Source organism: Lagenorhynchus albirostris, chromosome 16 (genome assembly GCF_949774975.1).
Source record: "Lagenorhynchus albirostris chromosome 16, mLagAlb1.1, whole genome shotgun sequence".
NCBI lineage: Eukaryota > Metazoa > Chordata > Mammalia > Artiodactyla > Delphinidae > Lagenorhynchus > Lagenorhynchus albirostris.
In genome coordinates, this window is record NC_083110.1 from 7,646,953 (window position 1) to 7,667,870 (window position 20,918).

The 20,918-nt window shown below is 44.8% G+C and overlaps 1 protein-coding gene across 3 annotated transcripts in view; it reads left to right on the top strand.

The window, feature by feature from the left end:
- MTR (5-methyltetrahydrofolate-homocysteine methyltransferase) overlaps positions 1 to 20,918 on the top strand; it is a 295,663-nt gene that overhangs the window by 79,737 nt on the left and 195,008 nt on the right. For 2 of the 3 annotated variants that reach the window (XM_060125740.1, XM_060125741.1), the window contains 3 exons: positions 6,236 to 6,303; positions 6,883 to 7,003; positions 15,403 to 15,484. In XM_060125740.1, the coding sequence (XP_059981723.1) occupies positions 6,236 to 6,303; positions 6,883 to 7,003; positions 15,403 to 15,484 (271 nt within the window). The remainder of the gene's footprint in view (positions 1 to 6,235; positions 6,304 to 6,882; positions 7,004 to 15,402; positions 15,485 to 20,918) is intronic. The other variant, XM_060125742.1, reaches the window with a different exon arrangement.

The window sequence follows — 20,918 nt, forward strand, 5'->3', positions numbered from 1 at the left end:
TGCCCCTGATAGCTGCTTTATATAGTTAAATGTATGCTTTTGCTGAGTATCCATGTTCCAGCTGATGCCTGGGTGAATCACCCAGCTAGTGAGTGAGTCTACAAACCATCCAGTACCAGATATTAATGCAACTTTCTCATTCCTGGTTCTTTGTCGTTGATGCAGTAAATCTCATGAAGAGACATGTTCTTTGTGGGGGAAAAAAGAAGTAAAGAGGACTGAAAGTGATAGTTCTGTCTAGACAGAAAACACATTTTTTATGGGGATGATGCAATAGAATTTGCAGATTTGAGAATTTAAATGGATCTGGGGATGTGTCCACCAAGAGTTTATTAATACCGAACATTTGTTTTTTGCTTCACAATTTATATAGTGCTTTTATATAACTGATTTTTCTTTTTCTTTGTTTTTTGGTATTCTTTTCCTGATTCCTTCCTTCCTTCCTCCCTCCCTCCCTCCCTCCCTCTTTCTTTCTTTCTTTCTTTCTTTTTGTTCATCCTTTTTATGGTTTTGATCCTGCTTTGCCTGCCTCAATTATTGTATTTCTCATTTTACACAGCTAGCAAGTGGCAGGCTGTACTCAGGGCTTCTGAATCCAAAAGTCGGGATTCTATGTTATGTCAGTTTAGCTTCCAGTATTTATTCCAGTTATAAACAACTTTAACTGTAATGTATAATACTAATATGCTAGTTAAATTCCTCTGAAGAAATAATTTAGAATACTTAAAAACATTTTTGATCAGATATTTGATTACATGAAAGTTGATTTTAGATATACTCTTTAATAATAATTATATAAAGAGACAAATGTGGACTTTTCCCATTTAACAGATAATGCACACTGTTTAACTGGGTAAGAAAAAGTAGGATATATTAACAGAAATGTTAAAATTAGATATACATCTAGTACTTTAAAAAATATGGATCTGATGAAGCAAATAATGAGGCATATTTTCATTTTAACCAGTGGTTCTTAATATAATTGTCTAGTATGGGTAAATAATATGCAATATATGGCTAAGAAGGGGACACTTTGAAACTGTATAATGTTAGAGCTTTCAGCTGAGTGAGGAAAACAACTGTATCTAAGTCAAGGGCGCACTAGAGACTTCTCCTAGCACCTCAACATGCTCTCTTTATAATTATTCGGAGGCTTTCAACTGTGTGTGTGTCTGTCTGTCTGTGTCTGTCGTTTTCTAGCTTAATTGAGATATAATTGACATATAACATTGTTTAAGGTGTAAAACGTTGATTTGATACACTTATATATTGCAGTATGATCACCACCATAGTGTTAGCTAACACCTCCATCACATCACATAATTACCATTTCTTGTTTGTGGTGAGCACGTTAAGATCTACTTTCTTAACACTCTCAAGTATATCATACAGTATTGTTAACTCCATTCATAGTGCTGTGTATTATATCCCTAGAACTTACTCATCTTCCAACTGGAAGTTTGTACCCTTGACCAGCATCTCCCCATTTCCCCACCCCTCAGCCCCTGGTAACAGCTGTCCTACTCTCTGTTTCTGTGAGTTCAGCTGTTTTAGATTCCCTGTGTAAGCATATCCTACAGTATTTGTCTCTCTCTGTCTGACTTATTTCACTTAGCATAATGCCCTCATAGTCCATCCATGTCATAATGGCAGGATTTCCTTCTTTCTTATGGCTTCTTATGGTTCCATCGTATGCATGTATCACTCCTGCTTTATCCATTTATCTGTTCTTAACCACAGCTTGGAAACCTTATAGGGGCTGCAGACTGGTACGGTACTCCCATCTAGTGGTGGTACCTGTGAATTGCAGGATCAGAAGAAGCTGCCGCCTTTAACTTCATTTCACATGACAGTAAATATGAGGCACCCTAAGTGGATGCAGATGCAAAGCTAGCTTTATATTCCATTTTAATTCCTTCTGGAGAGTAAAAGGGGCTTTATATATTACAATATTTATTTTCTAAATTGTATGAATTCTTAAATAGTATTGGATGCCTTTGCTAAGGCATTTAGTGCAGCTTACATTTTTTTCTGTATTAGAAACTCAAATTAAATGCCTGCATTTACAGCTCTGTTATAAGCACTTTAGAAAGATGATTATAAAATACAAAATTTTCCATAACATCATTTTTATTTTCTTTAATCTCTCATGTGGCAAAATATAAGAATGTGTATAAGAGGCCTACAGACACTGGGTATAGCTCAGAGTGCAGAAGGGAAACCAAGGGAAAGCCAAGGGAGGTGGAGAGCTATATGGGGGACACAGGGAGTTGTAGTAAAGGGGAGAGAAAATGGGAAGAGATGGTGGGAAGAATGGCAGCCGCCATGGAAGGCAGGGATGGGATTGACCCAGGCTTCAGATCCTTTCCTTCAGCCAGGGTTCCCCAGGGCCAGTTGTTTGTGATTCTGGACCTTCATAGTACTAGTTTCTGCCTGGGTGGCCCTCTTTTTTCCTTCATCCAGCTAATACCTACGTATTTTTTCAAAATGCAGCTGGAATCACCCTCCTGGGGTGCTTCTAGTTGTTACCGAGATTAGATGGTCTCCCACAGCACACTGTAAATGCCTCCTCTGTGGCACTTGTCACACCATATTCTAATTCAGAATATGAATTAGAATTCATATTCTAATGAACTCACATGTGCTCAGAAACTGATTTCTCAACTCACACATGCTCAGAAACTGATCCCCTTCTTCTGGGGTGGGGCTGGGGACAACCTGAGGCCTAGATTGGTTGTCCCTAGTGGTGAGCAGCCTCCTTCCTGTATCCCAGTGCCATAAATACTACTTTCTATGCATGGAAAACGTTGGGAAGTGCTCCTCTAAACAGTGATATATTTGACTGTCTCCCAGCAAGACCTCTTAAGGCAGCCTAATACGTTGGAAGTTGAACTTGTACCCCAGACCCCTGGCTCACTGTTTCCAGACCTCTTCTTACCTGCCTGACTGCCGGTTGTCACTCTCTTGCTGATTTCTCCTTCTCTGTGTGACCCCTGAACGGGGGAGTGCTCCGAGGCTCAGCCCTGGGACCTCTTCTCTGTCTGTCCTCACTACCTAGGTTAGTGCTTCTTGGACTGTAATGTGCCTTCTGACCACCTGGGATCTTGATAAAGGTCAGATCAGGTTAAAGTAGGTCTGGTCAGATAGTCTTAGATCATCTCATTCAGTCTCATGACTTTTTTTTCTTGCTCCTCTCCCCTTTCATCTCCCCTCCCCTTCCCCTCCTCTCTCCCCACCTTCCCTCCCCCCTTTCTCCCCACCCTCCACCCGCTTTTGGCAATTTATTTTTCTACATCTTTTACACACGGTCTGAGGACTTTTTAACACCATCTAATATGCTGTCAAGTCCCAGGTTTTATCCCCAGCATGAATCTGTCACCTGGACTCTAGGCTTACCTATCCAGACGACTACCTAAGGGCTCCATTTGGATAGCTAAAGAAACAATATTTTGAAAATCGAACTAATCGCTGCCATTAAGATGCCCTCTACGGGGCTTCCCTGGTGGTGCAGTGGTTAAGAATCCGTCTGCCCATGCAAGGGACACAGGTTTGAGCCCTGGTCCAGGAAGGTCCCATTTGCTGCGGAGCAACTAAGCCTGTGGGCCACAACTACTGAGCCTGTGCTCTAGAGCCCACGAACCACAACTACTGAGCCCACTTGCCACAACTACTGAAGCCCGTGCACCTAGAGCCCGTGCTCCGCAACAAGAGAAGCCACTGCAATGTGAAGCCCACACGCTGCAACGAAGAGTAGCCCCTGCTCGCCGCACCTAGAGAAAGCCCGCACGCAGCAACGAAGACCCAACGTGGCCAAAAATAAATAACTAATAAAAATTAAAAAAAGAAAAAATGATGCCCTCTTCTCCCCCTCTGACCTTACTCCCTACAGCTTTCTCCTTCCTCCATTTCTGTCCAGCCACGAGGTCGCCTTAGTTTTCCTCAAACAAAAGCAAGCATCACACGATGTTCCTGAACGATACAGTGCCTAAAACAAGAAAAAGAATTGAGAGCAAGATGATTCTTGCCATCATACTGATGATTTTTAATTGAATTTTTAAAATATATGCAATGCTGAAAGCAGTCAGCTTTGAAATACATGCCTCTTTATCTTGATATAAAAGCTATTTTAAATATGCTATTTTGCTTAGTTTTATAGGCTGTATTTAGTCACAGTTTAACAAATCTAGTTGCCAGACTGAGTGCAATGTGCTAAAAAAAAAAAAAAAAAGGGTTCCACCTCGCCCCTGTTATAACCTGCAGGCCCCATCATCAACACTTACAGCATTTGTTCTCTACTGGCTTAGTGCTAACAGACCTGAATAGAGTTAGCATTGATTTGAAATTGTGTACTTACTGAGGATTCCATATATGCTAGTTTATTTTTTTTTAATTTAAGTAATATGGCAACAAGCTAGAAAATCTAACAGTATGAGAAGGTATATAGTGAGAAGCAAGGCTCCTTCCTGCCCCTGGTGTCCAACTACACCCACCTGTTAGCAGCTGACATGATGTCAGGTAGTAGTTCTTAAGCATTGATTTTTTTTTTATTTAAAATTATTTTGCCTATTTAGTTTTAAGAATTGTTGACATTAGGAAGCAAGTGAAAACGCGTACTGTAATTTTTTAAACATCTTTGTAACAAATACTTATGATCAAATTAAATTGTCAAAATGACTGACATTCCGTGTACTCTCTAAATCTAGAAGAGTAGTTTATAGAACATTTTCAAGGGCAGAAGTCCCATTTTCTCCGAGTTCCAGAAAGCTGTCTCCTCCCTGAGTTACAGTTCCTTGGCGTTACTCTGTCCTCTGAGCGTAACAGGCTCCAGGCTTCCTCTGCCCAGTTGCGTCCCCCTTCTCATGTGCCTGCCCAGGGTCAGCTCTTCCTTTGAGTCTCACTCCATCTCTAGTGGTTACCTGCTCTCTGATTCAGTCTCCCTCTCCCTCAACTTAAGTCACCAGATTCCTTCTCGTCAGCTTTTCATGTGCAGGAACTGACCTCTTCTTGCTTATCCTCCTAGTTGGCTTCAATGTAGGGTATACTGTTCAGTTGATATTTATTGAGTCAACTTACCCAGCATCTTTATTGGCCTACATGGCTAAGAAGATGGATTTTGGTGTCAGATCCTGGTTCAAACCTCAGCTCTGCTACTGATTAGTTGTTTGACTGGACAAGATGCTTAACTTCTGGGCCCACACTTCTCTGGGCCCTTCCTCATTAAAATGTAAAAATCATGTTTTCAAGAATTTTAAAAATAGAGAGTATTAATTGGTAAAACCTGCCTCAAAATCGAGTTTAAAATATGAATCAAGCATCGTAAAAATATTTATATTCTTTAATGCAATAATGCCATTTGTATTAACCATCCAGTGTATATATTTGGATAAACGCATGAAGTAAAATATGAAAACAAACCACAGAAAATGGGCCCCATGGTAGTGCTTCCATGTAGAGTTCCTTTGAGGGTTAAACAAGATTGTTTATGCAGAAGGCTTAGCATAGTGGAAACAACCCAGGTGTCCATTGACAGATGGATGAATAAACACCATGTGGCACATTCATACAATGGAATATTATTCAGCCTTAAAAAGGAATGAAGTTCTGACACAGGCTACAACGTGGAGCATCCCTGAAGTCATTATGCTAAGTGATATAAGCCAGACACAAAAGGACAAATAATGTATGATTCCACTTGTGTAAATATCCAGACTAGGCAAATTCATAGAGACAGAAAGTAGAGTAGAGGTTACCAGGGGCTGGGACGGGCCGATCAGGGATTGTTGCTGAGGGATTACAGAGTTTCTTTTGGGGCGATGAAAGAGTTTCGAAAACAAATGCTGGTGATGGTTGCACAACATTGCAACTGACTGATTAGTGATGCTGAATTGTACTTAGGTTAAAATGGCAAATTATGTGTTATATTTTTACCAGAGCTTAGGAAATAATAGTGTCCTCTATCAAAAATTATTGAATTGTCTACTTTAAATAGGTGGATTAGATGCTCTGTGGATTAAGTCGGCAAAGGTGTTTAAAAAAGCTCAGCATAGTCCCTGACCCATAGTCAGTTCCTAATAAATGGCAGTCGTCGATGAGTTGGTGGTTGATATTTAGTGAGCTTTTCAGTGTGATTCCAGTTTACGTTAGAGCAGTATTTAATGGCTAAATAAAAATGTTCGTCTAGCTTTTTCCTAATGGGTTCTCATTAATTTTCTCACATCTTATTTCTGTGCCCCAGAGTTATTGACTTAGGAGTCATGACTCCATGTGACAAGATACTGAAAGCTGCTCTCGACCACAAAGCAGGTACTGTGCAGCCGTGCTCCTGGGCATTTCAGTAAATACCATTTCCTCCCATTGTCTGTCTATCGTTGAATAGCCATGCCCCAGCCCATGTGGGATGGTGGGACATTCAGACATTCAAGTGCTAGCTCTGCCTGGGGGTGCTGTCATTGCCGTTTATAATGGAGGTAGAAGGGGTGAGCAGGTAACCGTGAAACTCGTCTCTAGCTATGAGGAAGGGGAATGGGGACAGGCTTCTTAAAAGAGAACAGTTTTATTAGACTTTTTTCCTCTGTGTGTAGTTGCTTTTATGTTTCTTCTGACACTGTGACACATTGAGTCTGGGAAATCATGAACTAACAATTGTGTGGCTTCCCAAAACTGTGGCAAGCATATTATTGCAACTTGAAGTTGCAAATCATATTTACTCCTGAAAGCAAAAAATAAATTGAAAACCCCAGTCAGAAGAGAAGCCTCAGAATTAGAAATTGGGAATTTATCTTCTGTCTTGTGGTCTTTATTACAAAGTTTTGAAAATGAGTCTCATACTTTTCCTCTCATCCTCCTTCTCACTGTCCTTTTTTCTCTTTTTTAAAATAATAGATATAATTGGCCTGTCAGGACTAATCACTCCTTCCCTGGATGAAATGATTTTCGTTGCTAAGGAAATGGAGAGATTAGCTATAAAGATTCCGTTGTTGATTGGAGGAGCTACCACTTCGAGGTAAGTCATGCTACTGAGCTTTGTGCTTCCCTTAAATTCTCTTAAATGCCAGCGTTTAAAAACAGTGATAAAACCTGACTTTTTTTTTATGCATAGTGCATTGGCTTCTTATTATATAAATACATGAACTTTCCAGCCTTCACACCACGAGAGCCAGAATCATTTGGGGGCCTGCTGCAGGAAACTCCTCTGTCATCTACCCCCTCTCCCTGTTTTTGGATTCCTTTGGCCTGCAGTCCTCTTTTCCTTCATCTTCTCACCTCCCATTCAGTTCCTGAGACTTCTAACAAACACTTATCCTCTTGAAATCAAACTGAGTGGAGAAGCTGTGTTTTTTGGTACAAAAACACTGCTTGAACTTTAGCCCACTCTCTGTCTTGAAGCAGGTATCTGACTGAATAATTACAGGTTCTCTTGAAGAAACTCCGACCTTGTAATAGTTGAGATAGAAAGCTGAGAGAATGAATAGAGAGAATGAATCAGAGGATCACTTTGTGAAGTTGTTTCTGAAAGAGAGACCTTTGGGGAACCTTTGGGTCAAATAATTTAAAGAGAAAGTTCAAATTCGGTCACATGATTATTATTCAGTTTGTCGGATTTCTCCTGGGGTCACGATCATAATGATATTTGGTGAGAGGTATGTTAATTATGGGTATTAGACTTTAAAAAAATCTTTATTTTATATTGGAGTGTAGTTGATTAACAATGTTGTGTTAGTTTCAGGTGTACAGCAGAGTGATTTAGTTGTACATACACGTAGATCCATTCTTTTTCAAATTCTTTTCCCATTTAGGTTGTTAGGTAATGTTGAGCAGAGTTCCATGGATATTAGATTTCTCATGACACATTCCTTATACCCCATGTAGTTCACTTTGGCAGGGAGCAGTGCCCAGGAGGAGCATTGACCTTGATGGTCACACAAGCATGCAGTTTACTTTTCTGATACAATATACAGTAGATGTGGGACGAAGCTATTCCAGAGTTCCTTTCACTCTGGAAACAACTGTATGTTAAGCCATTTATATTAGGGATCTCCACAGAAACAGGATCAGTAAGGGGTGTGTGCGTGCGTGTGCGTGTGCGTGTGTGTGTGTGTGTGTGTGTGTGTGTGTGTGTGTGTATATCTATACAGGGGGTGTGGGGGAAGGGAGGGAGAGTGATTGATTTTAAGGAACTGGCTTATGCGATATGGGGGCAGGTATGTCTGAAATCTACAGGGAACGTGGGCAGACTGGAGGCCAGGCAAGAGTTGCTGTTGTATCTTGAGTCCACAGGCAGTCTGGAGGCAGAAGGCCTTCTTCCTCTGGTGACTGCAGCCTTTTCTCTGAAGGTCTTTAATTGATTGGATGAGGCCCACCCACACAGAGGACAATGTGCTTTACTCAGAGCCTACTGATTTAAATGTTAATCATATCTAAAAAATACCTTCACAGAAACATCTAGATTGTTGTTTGACCAAAAACTGGGTACCATGGCCTACCCAAATTGGCACATAAAATTGACCATCCTTCCATTTATAACCTGAATGGACCATGTTCATGAATAGTCAGGGTTCTATGTCATGTATCCACTAATTACTTTTCATACTTGAAGGACTCAGTAGTGTGGCTGTTGTTGCTCACATTAGAAAACTAGGTTTGTTTTTCCACGAAGGACTTACCCACTAGGATACTGGCAGATCGTTCTCTAGGGATATGACCAACCATCGATAACTGAGGTTTCAGTGAGCATGGTTGTGGGCAATTGATGATTATAGTGTGAATATTCATTAGCTTAGCAAAGAGAATGGTAAGGGAATCTACAGATTATTGTCAAAATGAAAGACCTTTTAAAATCATGGTTGTAAAAGAGGATAAATAAATACTTAAATGAGCAGATGTAATGAAATGCATTATGAGTTATGTAAATGTGATGCTGGTTTCCAAATGAGAACCACTTTATGTGGACACTGCACTCGGGAATTCAATACCAGGAAACCACATATTGCTACTTGTGCAAGTTGGAATGTTACCAATAGTTAATTCTACTGTATCTCTTACCAAGTAAGAGCCACCAGATTAAAGAGGTTTCTTAAAAAATAACCGGAAGTAACATGACTAACCTCTCAGGATACATCATTGGCAAACTTAGCCATAAAGGACTCTTATGGCTATGACTCTATACCAGTTATAACCTGGTATATCAAGTTAAAATTAATCAGATCAGAAATCACCCACAGTCTTAGTGCTATTGTAGAATATCTATTCTCATCATCTGGGAAACTAAATGTGTTCCTCCAAGGAGAGAGAAATCTGGATCCCATGACCTCCCAAGGTCTCTTTAACTCTCTGATGTTTTGTTTCTCGATGAGCTTTTCTGGTTCTATTCTCTTCCATGCCTGTTGCAGTTTCTGAAAAATTATTTAGAAAATAAAAGCCAGTAGTGGTGCTTCCAGGTAACCATCCCCTTCTCCATTGTGGTGCAAGGGCAGCCTTTGAAAAACAGATTCTTGTGCAGCCTCCAGGAATGTCAGTGTAAAATTCCCCCTTCTGCCTTCATTTTAAAGTGGTGACAGTGGGTGAGGTCTCAGACCTGGAGGCTTGCTTCGTCAAGCCCTCTTATTTAAGTAAGCACTTTTGCTAAGTATAGCACTCATGTAGAAAAGTACACAAGTCACAGGTAAACAACTTGATGAATTTTTTTAAAAATGAAACCACCCATGTAATAACCCCCAGATCAAGAAATAGAACATTAATGACACTCTGGGAACTTCACTGGATCCCCCGACCTAGTCATTCTATCTTCTATCACCACAGTTTGGTTTTGTCTGCATTTCAACTTTGTGTAAGTGGAATCCTACTGTACGTATTCATTCTTCTGTGTCTCGCTCAACATTATGTCTTTAAGGCCTAAACTCATTATTACAGTAGTGTTTTTGTTTTTTTTCCCATTGTGGTATAATATTGCATTGTATTATGCCCTCTGGCTTATTTATCCATGCTAGTGTTGGTGGACATTTGGGTTTTTCCAGTTTGGGGCTATTACACAGAATGCTGCTATGTATGTGTTTCTGCCCTGAAGCAGACTTGCTGGGTCACAGAATATGCATATGGTCATCGGCATTAGATATTTTTTCTAAAGTGATTGTATTAATTTATACTCCCACCGGCAATTATGAGATTTCCAATTATTCCACGTCCTTTTCAGTTTTATCCATTTTAGTGTGTGTGTAACAATATCTTGCTAAGGTCTTCATTTGTATTTCTCTACTGACTAATGATGTTGAGTACCTTTTCATGTGTATATTGACCACTTGGATATGCTTTTTAAATCTTTTTTTTTTAATTAGGTATTCTGCCCTTTTTTTTCTTTTACTGATTTGTATGCATTCTTTATATTGGAGACAAGACTCTTTATCAGAAATATGTATTGCAAATAGAGTTTTCCAATATGGCTTACCTTTTGCTGTCTTAGTGGTATTTTGGGTAACAAAAGTTCTTCATTTTCATGAAGTCTGATTTATTGATCTCTTTATGGTTAGTGCTTTTCGCATCTGTGTAAGAAGGCTTCTACCCTAGGAGAGTCAGCTTTGCTAGAAAGCATTCGGGAGTTTGAATGTCTCAGAAGTCATCTGAGAACGCTTATCGTCACCTCCTACAGACCTGTGGAGGGCTCAGCAGACGCCCAGTTCTTTCCTTTGCTGTTTTTGAGCAAATGGAGGCTCAGGACTTCCAAATTCTCATGAAAGCAGATCTGTGAGGGGAATAGCAGCATGGCTTTTCCAAACCTCAGGGGCCTGAGGTAGGTAGCGTGAGAGAATTAGAACTGTTACCCCCAAGACACGAAATGAGGCTTGAGGATGGATCCTTGGAGAGGTTGAAAGGGTTATACAGATTTGGGGTCATATGTGGGTAGAAATCTGTTTGGAATGGCCCTTTTTAACCTGTAGCTATAAGAGACTAGAAAACTGAATTTTCTCCTGTCTGTAATACAGATGGTTTTGTATCACAAACTAGAAATGACTTTAATGGAAATCTGGCCCTTTTAGCTACAGAACTTCTCAAGGGCACAAGTCTGGCAGTTAGCTCTCAATTTTTAACTGGTTTAAAGCCAATAACTGCAAAGTGTCTTTTTCAATTATCTTTTGTGTAGTTTAAACTTGGAGAATTCAACAGGAAGTCACATTGCTCAAAGCTGGAGGTAATTTTCTGAGTTTTCTGTTTTTTTTTTTTAACTGCTATGAGGTAAGATGCTGAATTACATAACTGATAATATTTTCCTCTGTATAGGATTTCAAGGAATGAATTTTACATGCTAATCTCACTCCTGATTCCATCTTTTTTTAAAATAAATTTATTTATTCAATTTATTTATTATTTTTGGCTGCGTTGGATCTTTGTTGCTGCGTGCGGGCTTTTACTTTGTTTACTGCGAGCGGGGGCTACTCTTCGTTGCGGTGCGTGGGCTTCTCATTGCAGTGGCTTCTCTTGTTGCGGAGCACAGGCTCTAGGCGTGCGGGCTTTAGTAGTTGTGGCTCCCGGGCTTCAGTACTTGTGGCTTGAGGGCTCTAGAGCGCAGGCTCAGTAGTTGTGGCGCAAGGGCTTAGTTGTTCTGTGGCATGTGGGATCTTCCTGGACCAGGGCTCGAACCCGTGTCCCCTGCATTGGCAGGCGGATTCTTAACCACAGCGCCACCAGGGAAGCCCTCCTGATACCATCTTAATTTTCCCATCCTTATTTCCCATTTTCTCTCATTTTTTCTCATCAAATTTTAAGTTTTGGTTATGCTGCATTTATGTAAAACACTAGTTCTGAGATAGGGTATGACATGAAATAAGTGCTTGTTCTTTTCTTTTTTTTTTTATTGCGGTACCACGGGCCTCTCACTGTTGTGGCCTCTCCCGTTGCGGAGCACAGGCTCCGGACGCGCAGGCTCAGTGGCCATGGCTCACGGGCCCAGCCGCTCCGCGGCATGTGGTATCCTCCCGGACTGGGGCACGAACCTGTGTCCCCTGCATCAGCAGGCGGGCTCTCAACCACTGTGCCACTAGTGAAGCCCGGAGTGCTTGTTCTTTTTCAGAGTGTTAAAAAAGATCTTCTAAGGCTAACATGATCATGCCTATTTGGCTGGTGTGGGAGGTGACTAATTAAATCCTAAATGTTGACTAGTGACTTAGCAGAGATGGATTTGAGATTCAGCCTCAGCGTTTAGCCCTTTGCCCTAGGTCCGTAGGAAGGGGAGGAGAGTTTCTACTGTTTTGCATCTTTTCAGACTTCAGAAAGAAATCTTTCAGCTGGAGAAGTTCATGTAAACGGGAGCTTAGAAAAAAGTGGAATCATTGTCAAACTGGAAGCATTCTTTTTTTTGTTTTTTAAGTAATGATGTGGTATTTTTGTTTTTATTTTTTGCGGTACGCGGGCCTCTCACTGTTGTGGCCTCTCGCGTTGCGGAGTACAGGCTCCGGACGCGCAGGCTCAGAGGCCATGGCTCACGGACCCAGCCGCTCCGCGGCATGTGGGATCTTCCCAGACCGGGTCACAAACCCGTGTCCCCTGCATCGGCAGGCGAACTCTCAACCACTGCGCTACCAGGGAAGCCCCGATGTGTTTTTTTTGTTTTTTTTTTCGGTACGCGGGCCTCTCACTATTGTGGCCTCTCCTGTTGCGGAGCAACAGGCTCCGGACGCGCAGGCTCAGCGGCCATGGCTCACGGGCGCAGCCGCTCCGCGGCATGTGGGATCTTCCCGGACCGGGGCACGAACCCGTGTCCCCTGCATCGGCAGGCGGACTCTCAACCACTGCGCCACCAGGGAAGCCCTGATGTGGTATTTTGTTTGTTTGTTTACTTCGGCTGCACTGCGCGGCATGGGGGATATTAGTTCCCCGACCAGGGATGGAACCTTCACCCTCTGCAGTGGAAACGCAGAGTCTTAACCACTGGACTGCCAGGGAAGTCCCCGGAAGCACTCTGATAGCTGGGCAAGCTCAAATTTCATACCTGTGCTCATCCAGCTTGGGCAGTGTTTACGTTGGAAAGGAGCACTTTGATTTGTTTTGTTTTGTCTTTTTAAATCATGAAATCCATCCATTTCTTCTCAGTTCCCTTTCCCAGAAGATCATCAAAGAGAGAATGGCCAGAATTACACTGAGAACCCTTGGATACTTACTAAATATCAATTATATTGATTTAAACATTGTAAATTTTACTGGCTGTCCTTAAAAGATATGTCACTGAAGTTACGTCAGGCTTAAAACATTGTTTCCTGGGGGAACTTCATGCAGAAGAAAGACTGAGGTATATTTGTGTGTCTCAAGTTACTAAGGAAGCATCTGAGGAAGGGGACGCATAAAGAGTCTAACTTGTGTTTTGAAACTGGAAGCAACATCTTCTTTATAACTTTTCCTACTGTTTGAAAGTCTTCACCCCCTCATAGACTACCCAAGATATTTTCAGAATCTTCGGTCCCCAAACACACAATAGGCACAAAACGGGTCCTGAGGAGGCAGTGGTGTTCGTTAGGCTGCTCCAGGGCCGAGATGCAGCTCCCCCTGCTGGTGGGCCTCCCAGTCCAGAAGGCATCTCCTGCGCTAACTGGCCTAGGCCTCAACTTGCATCTCACAGCCCAGTTCTGGTGGATTATGGCTTTAGACCTTTGCTTCCTATTTATGCACAGAAATATGCTTAGAAAGGGGACAGGTGAAATGTTAGAGGCCTTGTCTGTCTCATTATGAATAAGTCTTTAGAGCCTTCCCTTAGAAGCCTCTTAAAAACACTCACACAAATAATGCACCTTTAATATTCTCTTGGTTTTTACAAATTACCTCAGTAATCCACACTTATTAGAACATGTCAAACAATTCAGAGGAATGGAAAGTAAAATTTAGTCTCTCCCTTCCCACTTTCAGTCCCAGTTCTAACCTTCGTATAACCAGTGCTGACTCTTTGATGTCTGTTTCTCTGTGTTTTCTAAATGTACAGACACTTACATACAAGTTGATTGGTTGGGGCAGGTTGAGGGTGGTAGCGTTTTGTTTATTTTTGGCTGCATTGGGTCTTCGTTGCTGCGTGCAGGATTTCTCTGCTTGTGGCAAGCGGGGGCTACTCTTCGTTGTGGTGCACGGGCTTCTCACTGCGGTGGCTTCTCTTGTTGCGGAGCATGGGCTCTTGGCGTGCGGGCTTCAGTATTTGTGGCACGTGGGCTCAGTAGTTGTGGTGCACGGGCTTAGTTGTTCCGCAGCATGTGGGATCTTCCCGGACCGGGGCTCGAATCCGTGTCCCCTGCATTGGCAGGCAGATTCTTAACCACTGTGCCACCAGGGAAGCCCTGTTTTGTTTCTTTTTTAAATAAAATTGTATTAAACATACTGTTTTGCTACTTTAGTTTTTCCTTATAAAGTAGCATATTCTGGACATCTTTCCAAATGAAAATACATTTTAGTTGAGGGGAAAGAATATGAAAGTATCTGACTTGGGGAAAGTTGCTGCTACATTAAGGGGGAAGGAAGGAGAAGAAAAGACTGGGAACACTGTCCATCTTGTGGAAACTACTGTTGTCACCCTTTTATGTGGAATTGTGGCAAAGTTCACACTTCTGTCCCAGCTTCAGGGTCCTGGTTTAACTACAGTAGCGGAGGGTGTATACATTTTCAGTTCTCACTTTAATATGTTATGTTCCGTAATGAAATAGCAGATGTGTAGCCTATGCTATTGCTATAAACATTCAGCAATCAGAGGGCAATTTTGCGGTAAAATTAGGTAATTTTAAGGATTAAAGGGTGTTTCTTCCTCAGAACTGACATTTTCAAGTTTGGCAAAAGGGATTTGGGGCTGAGCTAGTGTTAGGATAAGATATTGTTGCTTTGGCCTCTCTGTGTTACTTTGTGTTGAATTTATTTACGGTCCAAGACTCCTTTGTACAAGTACAAGGTGGGCTTGAGGTGGAGAGGTGTTATTGTCTCCCGGGGGCAGGGAGCAGCAGCTGGGAAGTGGTGACCCGTGGCCCCTGCCAGTGTCTGGTTCTCCAGGGCTCCTGGCTGGAGGCCTAGCTCATCTGCAGGAAGAAACGCCACTTGGCCTTTATGACAGCAAAGTGCTGTTCCTGGGCCGGTCCGTTCCCTTACTTCAGACAGGCTGCTAGTACAGAGAGCTGAGGACACCATCCTTCTCATTTTCTCCTAGGTTTCCTTGTAGTCTGGGCCAAAAATCCATGCCTTTTTCCCCATGGCTTCCCCTTCTTAGGGTGGGGAGAAAGTCATTCTCATTTTCCAAGGGAAATTTGGAGTTCAATATTTATAAGTACCTTGAAATCTTTCTCTGGAAGGCACTGTAGAATCACATTATCTCTAATGGTTCTGAACAAGACTTGTGTAGGAACTGTCAGCCCTGACGGATGTGTTTTTCTCCCTGACGCCTCTTTTCAGAACCCACACAGCAGTTAAAATAGCCCCAAGATACAGCGCGCCTGTGATCCACGTCCTGGACGCATCTAAGAGCGTGGTGGTGGTAAGTGTGGGCCTCACGTTATTTCAGAGCTCCTGTGAAGGCAAAACAGAGAGCGCTGAGAGTTAGAGCTGCTATGAAGGGGCAACAGAGAGCGCTGAGATTTAGTCAGAGCTGCTGTGAAGGGGCAACAGAGAGCGCTGAGAGTTAAACTGATCTGAAGGGGCAACAGAAAGCACTGAGAGTTAGAGCTGATCTGAAGGGGCAACACAGAGCGCTGAGATTTAGTCAGAGCTGCTATGAAGCAGCAACAGAGAGGGCTGAGAGTTATAGCTGTTGTGAAGGGGCAACAGATAGCTGTGAGAGCTAGTTAGAGCTGCTGAGACCGGGCAACAGAGAGAGGTGAGAGTTAGAACTGCGTTGAAGGGACAACACAGACCGCTGAGATTTAGTCAGAGCTGCTCTGAAGGGCAACAGAGCTGCTGAGAGTTAGAGATGCGTTGAAGGGGCAACAGAGCACGCTGAGGTTTACAGCTGCCGTGAAGGGGCAACGGAGCGTGCTTAGAAGTAGAGCTGCTCTGAAGGAGCAAACAGACCACTGCTGTGGAGGGGAAACAGAGAGCGCGGAGATTTAGTCAGAGCTGCTCTGAAGGGCAACAGAGAGCGCTGAGAGTTCGAGCTTCGTTAAAGGGGCAACACAGAGTGCTGTGAGTTAGAGCTGCACTGAAGGGGCAAATGAGAGCGCTTAGCATTAGAGCTGCTGTGAAGGGGCAACAAAGAGCACTGGAAGTTAGAGCTGCTGAGAAGGGGCAACTGAGAGCACTTAGAGTTAAAGCTGCTTTGAAGGGGAAACAGAGAGCGTAGAGAGTCAGGGCTGCTGTGAAGCAGAAACAGAGTGGTGAGAGTTACAGCTGTTGTGAAGGGGCAACACACAGCGCTGAGATTTAGAGATGCTGTGAAGGGCAACAGACAGCGCTGAGAGAGCTTCTGTGAAGGGGCAGCACAGCGTGCTGAGATTGAGTCAGAGATGCACTGGAGGGACAACAGCAAGCGCTGAGAGTTAGAGCTGCGTTAAACGGGCAACACAAATCGCTGTGAGTTATAGCTGCATTGAAGGGGCAACTGAGAGCGCTTAGAGTTAGAGCTGCTGTGAAGGGGCAACACAGGGCCCTGGAGAGTTAGTCAGCGCTCCTGTACCAGATATCGCTGAGAATTAGAGCTGCTGTGAAGGGGCAACACAGAGCGCTGAAATTAAGCGTTCCTGAGAAGGGGCAACACATAGCACTGAGAGTTAGAGCTCCTGTGAAGGGGCAACAGATAGTGGTGAGAGACAGTTAGAGCTGCCGTAAATGGGCAGCAGAGAGAGGTGAGAGTTAGAACTGCGTTGAAGGGGAAACACAGAGTGTTGAGATGTAGTCAGACCTGCTCTGAAGGGGCAACAGAGAGCGCTGAGCGTTAGACCTGCTGTGAAGGGGAAACAGAGCGGCGAGATTTAGAGCTCCTGTGAAGGGGAAACAGAGAGTGGTGAGAGTTACAGCTGTTGTGAAGGGGCAACACACAGCGCTGAGATTTAGAGCTGCTGTGAAGAGGCAACGGAGAGTGCTGAGTTATTGCTGTTGTGAAGGGGCAGTAAAGAGTGGTGAGAATTAGAGCTCCGTTGAAGGGGCAACACAGAGCGTTGAGAGTCAGGGCTGCTGTGAAGCAGAAACAGAGAGTGATGAGAGTTACAGCTGCGGTGAAGGGGAAACAGAGAGTGGAGAGAGTTAGAGCTGTTGTGAGGGGCAACACACAGCGCTGAGAGTTAGAGCTGCTGTGAAGGGGCAACAGAGCTCCCTAAGGTTTAGAGCTGCTGTAAAGGGGCAACTGAGAGCGCTTAGAATTAGAGCTGCTCTGAAGAAGCAAACAGAGCGCTGAGAGTTAGAGCTGCTGTGAAGGGGAAACAGAGAGTGGTGAGAGGTACAGCTGTTGTGAAGGGGCAACACACAGCGCTGAGATTTAGAGCTGCTGTGAAGCGGCAACACAGATCACTGAGATTTAGTCAGAGCTCCTCTGAAGGGGCAACAGAGCGCTCTGAGAGTTAGAGCTGCTATGAAGCTCGGTGAGGTTTAGAGCTGCTGTGAAGGGGCAACTGAGAGGGCTTAGAATTAGAGCTGCTCTGAAGAAGCAAAGAGCGCTAAGAGATTGAGCTGCTGTGGAGGGGAAACAGAGAGCGCTGAGATTTAGTCAGAGCTGCTCTGAAGGGCAACAGAGAGCGCTGAGAGAGCTTCTGTGAAGGGGCAACACAGAGCGCTGAGATTTAGTGAGAGCTGCACTGAAGGGGCAACAGCGAGCGCTGAGAGTTAGAGCTGCGTTGAAGGGGCAACACAGAGCGTTGAGAGTCAGGGCTGCTGTGAAGCGGAAAGAGAATGGTGAGAGTTAGAGCGGTTGTGAAGGGGCAACACACAGCGCTGAGAGTTAGAGCTGCTGTGAAGGGGCAACAGAGCTCGCTGAGGTTCAGAGCTGCTGTGAAGGGGCAACTGAGAGCGCTTAGAATTAGAGCTGCTGTGAAGAAGCAAACAGAGCGCTGAGAGATAGAGGTGCTGTGGAGGGGAAACAGAGAGCGCTGAGATTCAGTCAGAGCTGCTCTGAAGGGCAACAGAGAGCGCTGATAGTTAGAGCTGCATTAAAGGGGCAACAAAGAGCGCTTAGAATTAGAGCTGCTCTGAAGAAGCAAACAGCGCTGAGAGACAGAGGTGCTGTGGAGGGGAAACAGAGAGCGCTGAGATTCAGTCAGAGCTGCTCTGAACGGGCAACAGAGCGCTCTGAGAGTTAAAGCCGCTGTGAAGGGGCAACAGAGAGTGTAGAGAGTCAGGGCTGCTGTGAAGCGGAAACAAGAGATTGGTGAGAGTTAGAGCTGCTGTGAAGGGGAAACAGAGTGGTGAGAGTTACAGATGTTGTGAAGGGGCAACACACAGCGCTGAGTTTTAGAGCTGCTGTGAAGGGGCAACACAGAGCGCTGAGATTTAGTCAGAGCTGCTCTGAAGGGCAACAGAGTGCTCTGAGAGTTAGAGCTGCTCTGAAGGGGCAATAAAGAGTGCTGAGAACTAGAACTGCATTGAAGTGGCAACACAGGGCGCTGAGAGTTAGAGCTGCTATGAATGGGCAACAGTGAGCGCTGAGTTACAGCTGTGTTGATGGGCAACCCAGAGCGTTGAGAGTGAGGGCTGCTGTGAAGCGGAAACAGAGTGGTGAGAGTTAGAGCTGCTGTGAAAGGGAAACAGAGTGGTGAGAGTTCCAGCTGTTGTGAAGGGGCAACACATAGCGCTGAGAGTTAGAGCTGCTGGGAAGGGGCAACACAGAGCGCTGAGATTTAGTCAGAGCTGCTGTGAAGAGGCAACAGCGAGTGCTGAGCGTAGAGCTGCGTTGTAGGGGCAAGAGAGAGCGATGAGGTTTACAGCTGCTATGAAGGGGCAACTGAGAGCGCTTAGAATTAGAGCTGCTCTCAAGTAGCAAACAGAGCGGTGATAGTTAGAGCTCCTGTGAGGCGGCAGTATAGCGCTCTGAGAGTTAGAGCTGCTGTGAAGGGGCCACAGAAAGAGCTGACATTTAGTCAGTGCTACTCTGAAGGGCAACAGAGCGTGCTGAGAGTTAGAGCTGCTGTGAAGGGGCAACTGAGAGCGCTTAGAATTAGAGCTGCTCTGAAGAAGCAAACAGCGCTGAGAGATAGAGGTGCTGTGGAGGGGAAACAGAGAGCGCTGATATTCAGTCAGAGCTGCTCTGAACGGGCAACAGAGCGCTCTGAGAGTTAGAGCTGCTGTGAAGGGGCAACTGAGAGCACTTAGAGTTAAAGCCGCTGTGAAGGGGCAACAGAGAGCGTAGAGAGTCAGGGCTGCTGTGAAGCGGAAACAGAGATTGGTGAGAGTTAGAGCTGCTGTGAAGGGGAAACAGAGTGGTGAGAGTTACAGCTGTTGTGAAGGGACAACACACAGCGCTGAGATTTAGAGCTGCTGTGAAGGGGCAACACAGATCGCTGAGATTTAGTCGGAGCTCCTCTGAAGGGGCAACAGAGCGCTCTGAGAGTTAGAGCTGCTGTGAAGGGGCAATAGAGAGCGCCGAGAGTTAAAGCTGCCTTGGGGAAACAGAGAGCACTGAGATTTAGTCAGAGCTGCTCTGAAGGGCAACAGAGAGCGGTGAGAGTTAGAGCTGCGTTAAAGTAGGAACAGAGAGTGCTGTGAGTTATAGAGCTGCATTGAAGGGGCAACTGAGAGCGCTTAGAGTTAGAGCTGCTGTGAAGGGGAAACAGAGAGAGCTCTGAGAGAGCTGCGTTGAAGGGGCAACACGGTGTGCTGCGAGATAGAGCTGGTGTGAAGGGGCAACACAGATCGCTGAGATTTAGTCGGAGCTCCTCTGAAGGGGCAACAGAGCGCTCTGAGAGTTAGAGCTGCTGTGAAGGGGCCACAGAAAGCGCTGAGATTTAGTGCTACTCTGAAGGGCAACAGAGCGCGCTGAGAGTTACAGCTGCTGTGAAGGGGCAACACAGCGCGCTGAGATTTAGTCAGAGCTGCACTGAAGGGGCAACAGCGAGCGCTGAGAGTTAGAGCTGCGTTGAAGGGGCAACACAGAGCGTTGAGAGTCAGGGCTGCTGTGAAGCGGAAACAGAATGGTGAGAGTTAGAGCTGTTGTGAAGGGGCAACACACAGCGCTGAGAGTTAGAGCTGCTGTGAAGGGGCAAGAGAGCTCGCTGAGGTTCAGAGCTGCTGTGAAGGGGCAACTGAGAGCGCTTAGAATTAGAGCTGCTGTGAAGAAGCAAACAGAGCGCTGAGAGATAGAGCTGCTGTGGAGGGGAAACAGAGAGCGCTGAGATTCAGTCAGAGCTGCTCTGAAGGGCAACAGAGAGCGCTGATAGTTAGAGCTGCATTAAAGGGGCAACAAAGAGTGCTGTGAGTTAGAACTGCTGTGAAGGGGCAACAGAGCTCGCTGAGGTTCAGAGCTGCTGTGAAGGGGCAACTGAGAGCACTTAGAGTTAAAGCCGCTGTGAAGGGGCAACAGGGAGCGTAGAGAGTCAGGGCTGCTGTGAAGCGGAAACAGAGATTGGTGAGAGTTAGAGCTGCTGTGAAGGGGAAACAGAGTGGTGAGAGTTACAGCTGTTGTGAAGGGACAACACACAGCGCTGAGATTTAGAGCTGCTGTGAAGGGGCAACACAGATCGCTGAGATTTAGTCGGAGCTCCTCTGAAGGGGCAACACAGCGCACTGAGATTTAGTCAGAGCTGCACTGAAGGGGCAACAGCGAGCGCTGAGCGTTAGAGCTGCGTTGAAGGGGCAACAGAGCTCGCTGAGGTTTACAGCTGCTGTGAAGGGGCAACTGAGAGCGCTTAGAATTAGAGCTGCTCTCAAGTAGCAAACAGAGCGGTGAGAGTTAGAGCTCCTGTGAAGGGGCAATAAAGAGCGCTGAGAGTTAAAGCTGCCTTGGGGAAACAGAGTACGCTGAGATTTAGTCAGAGCTGCTCTGAAGGGCA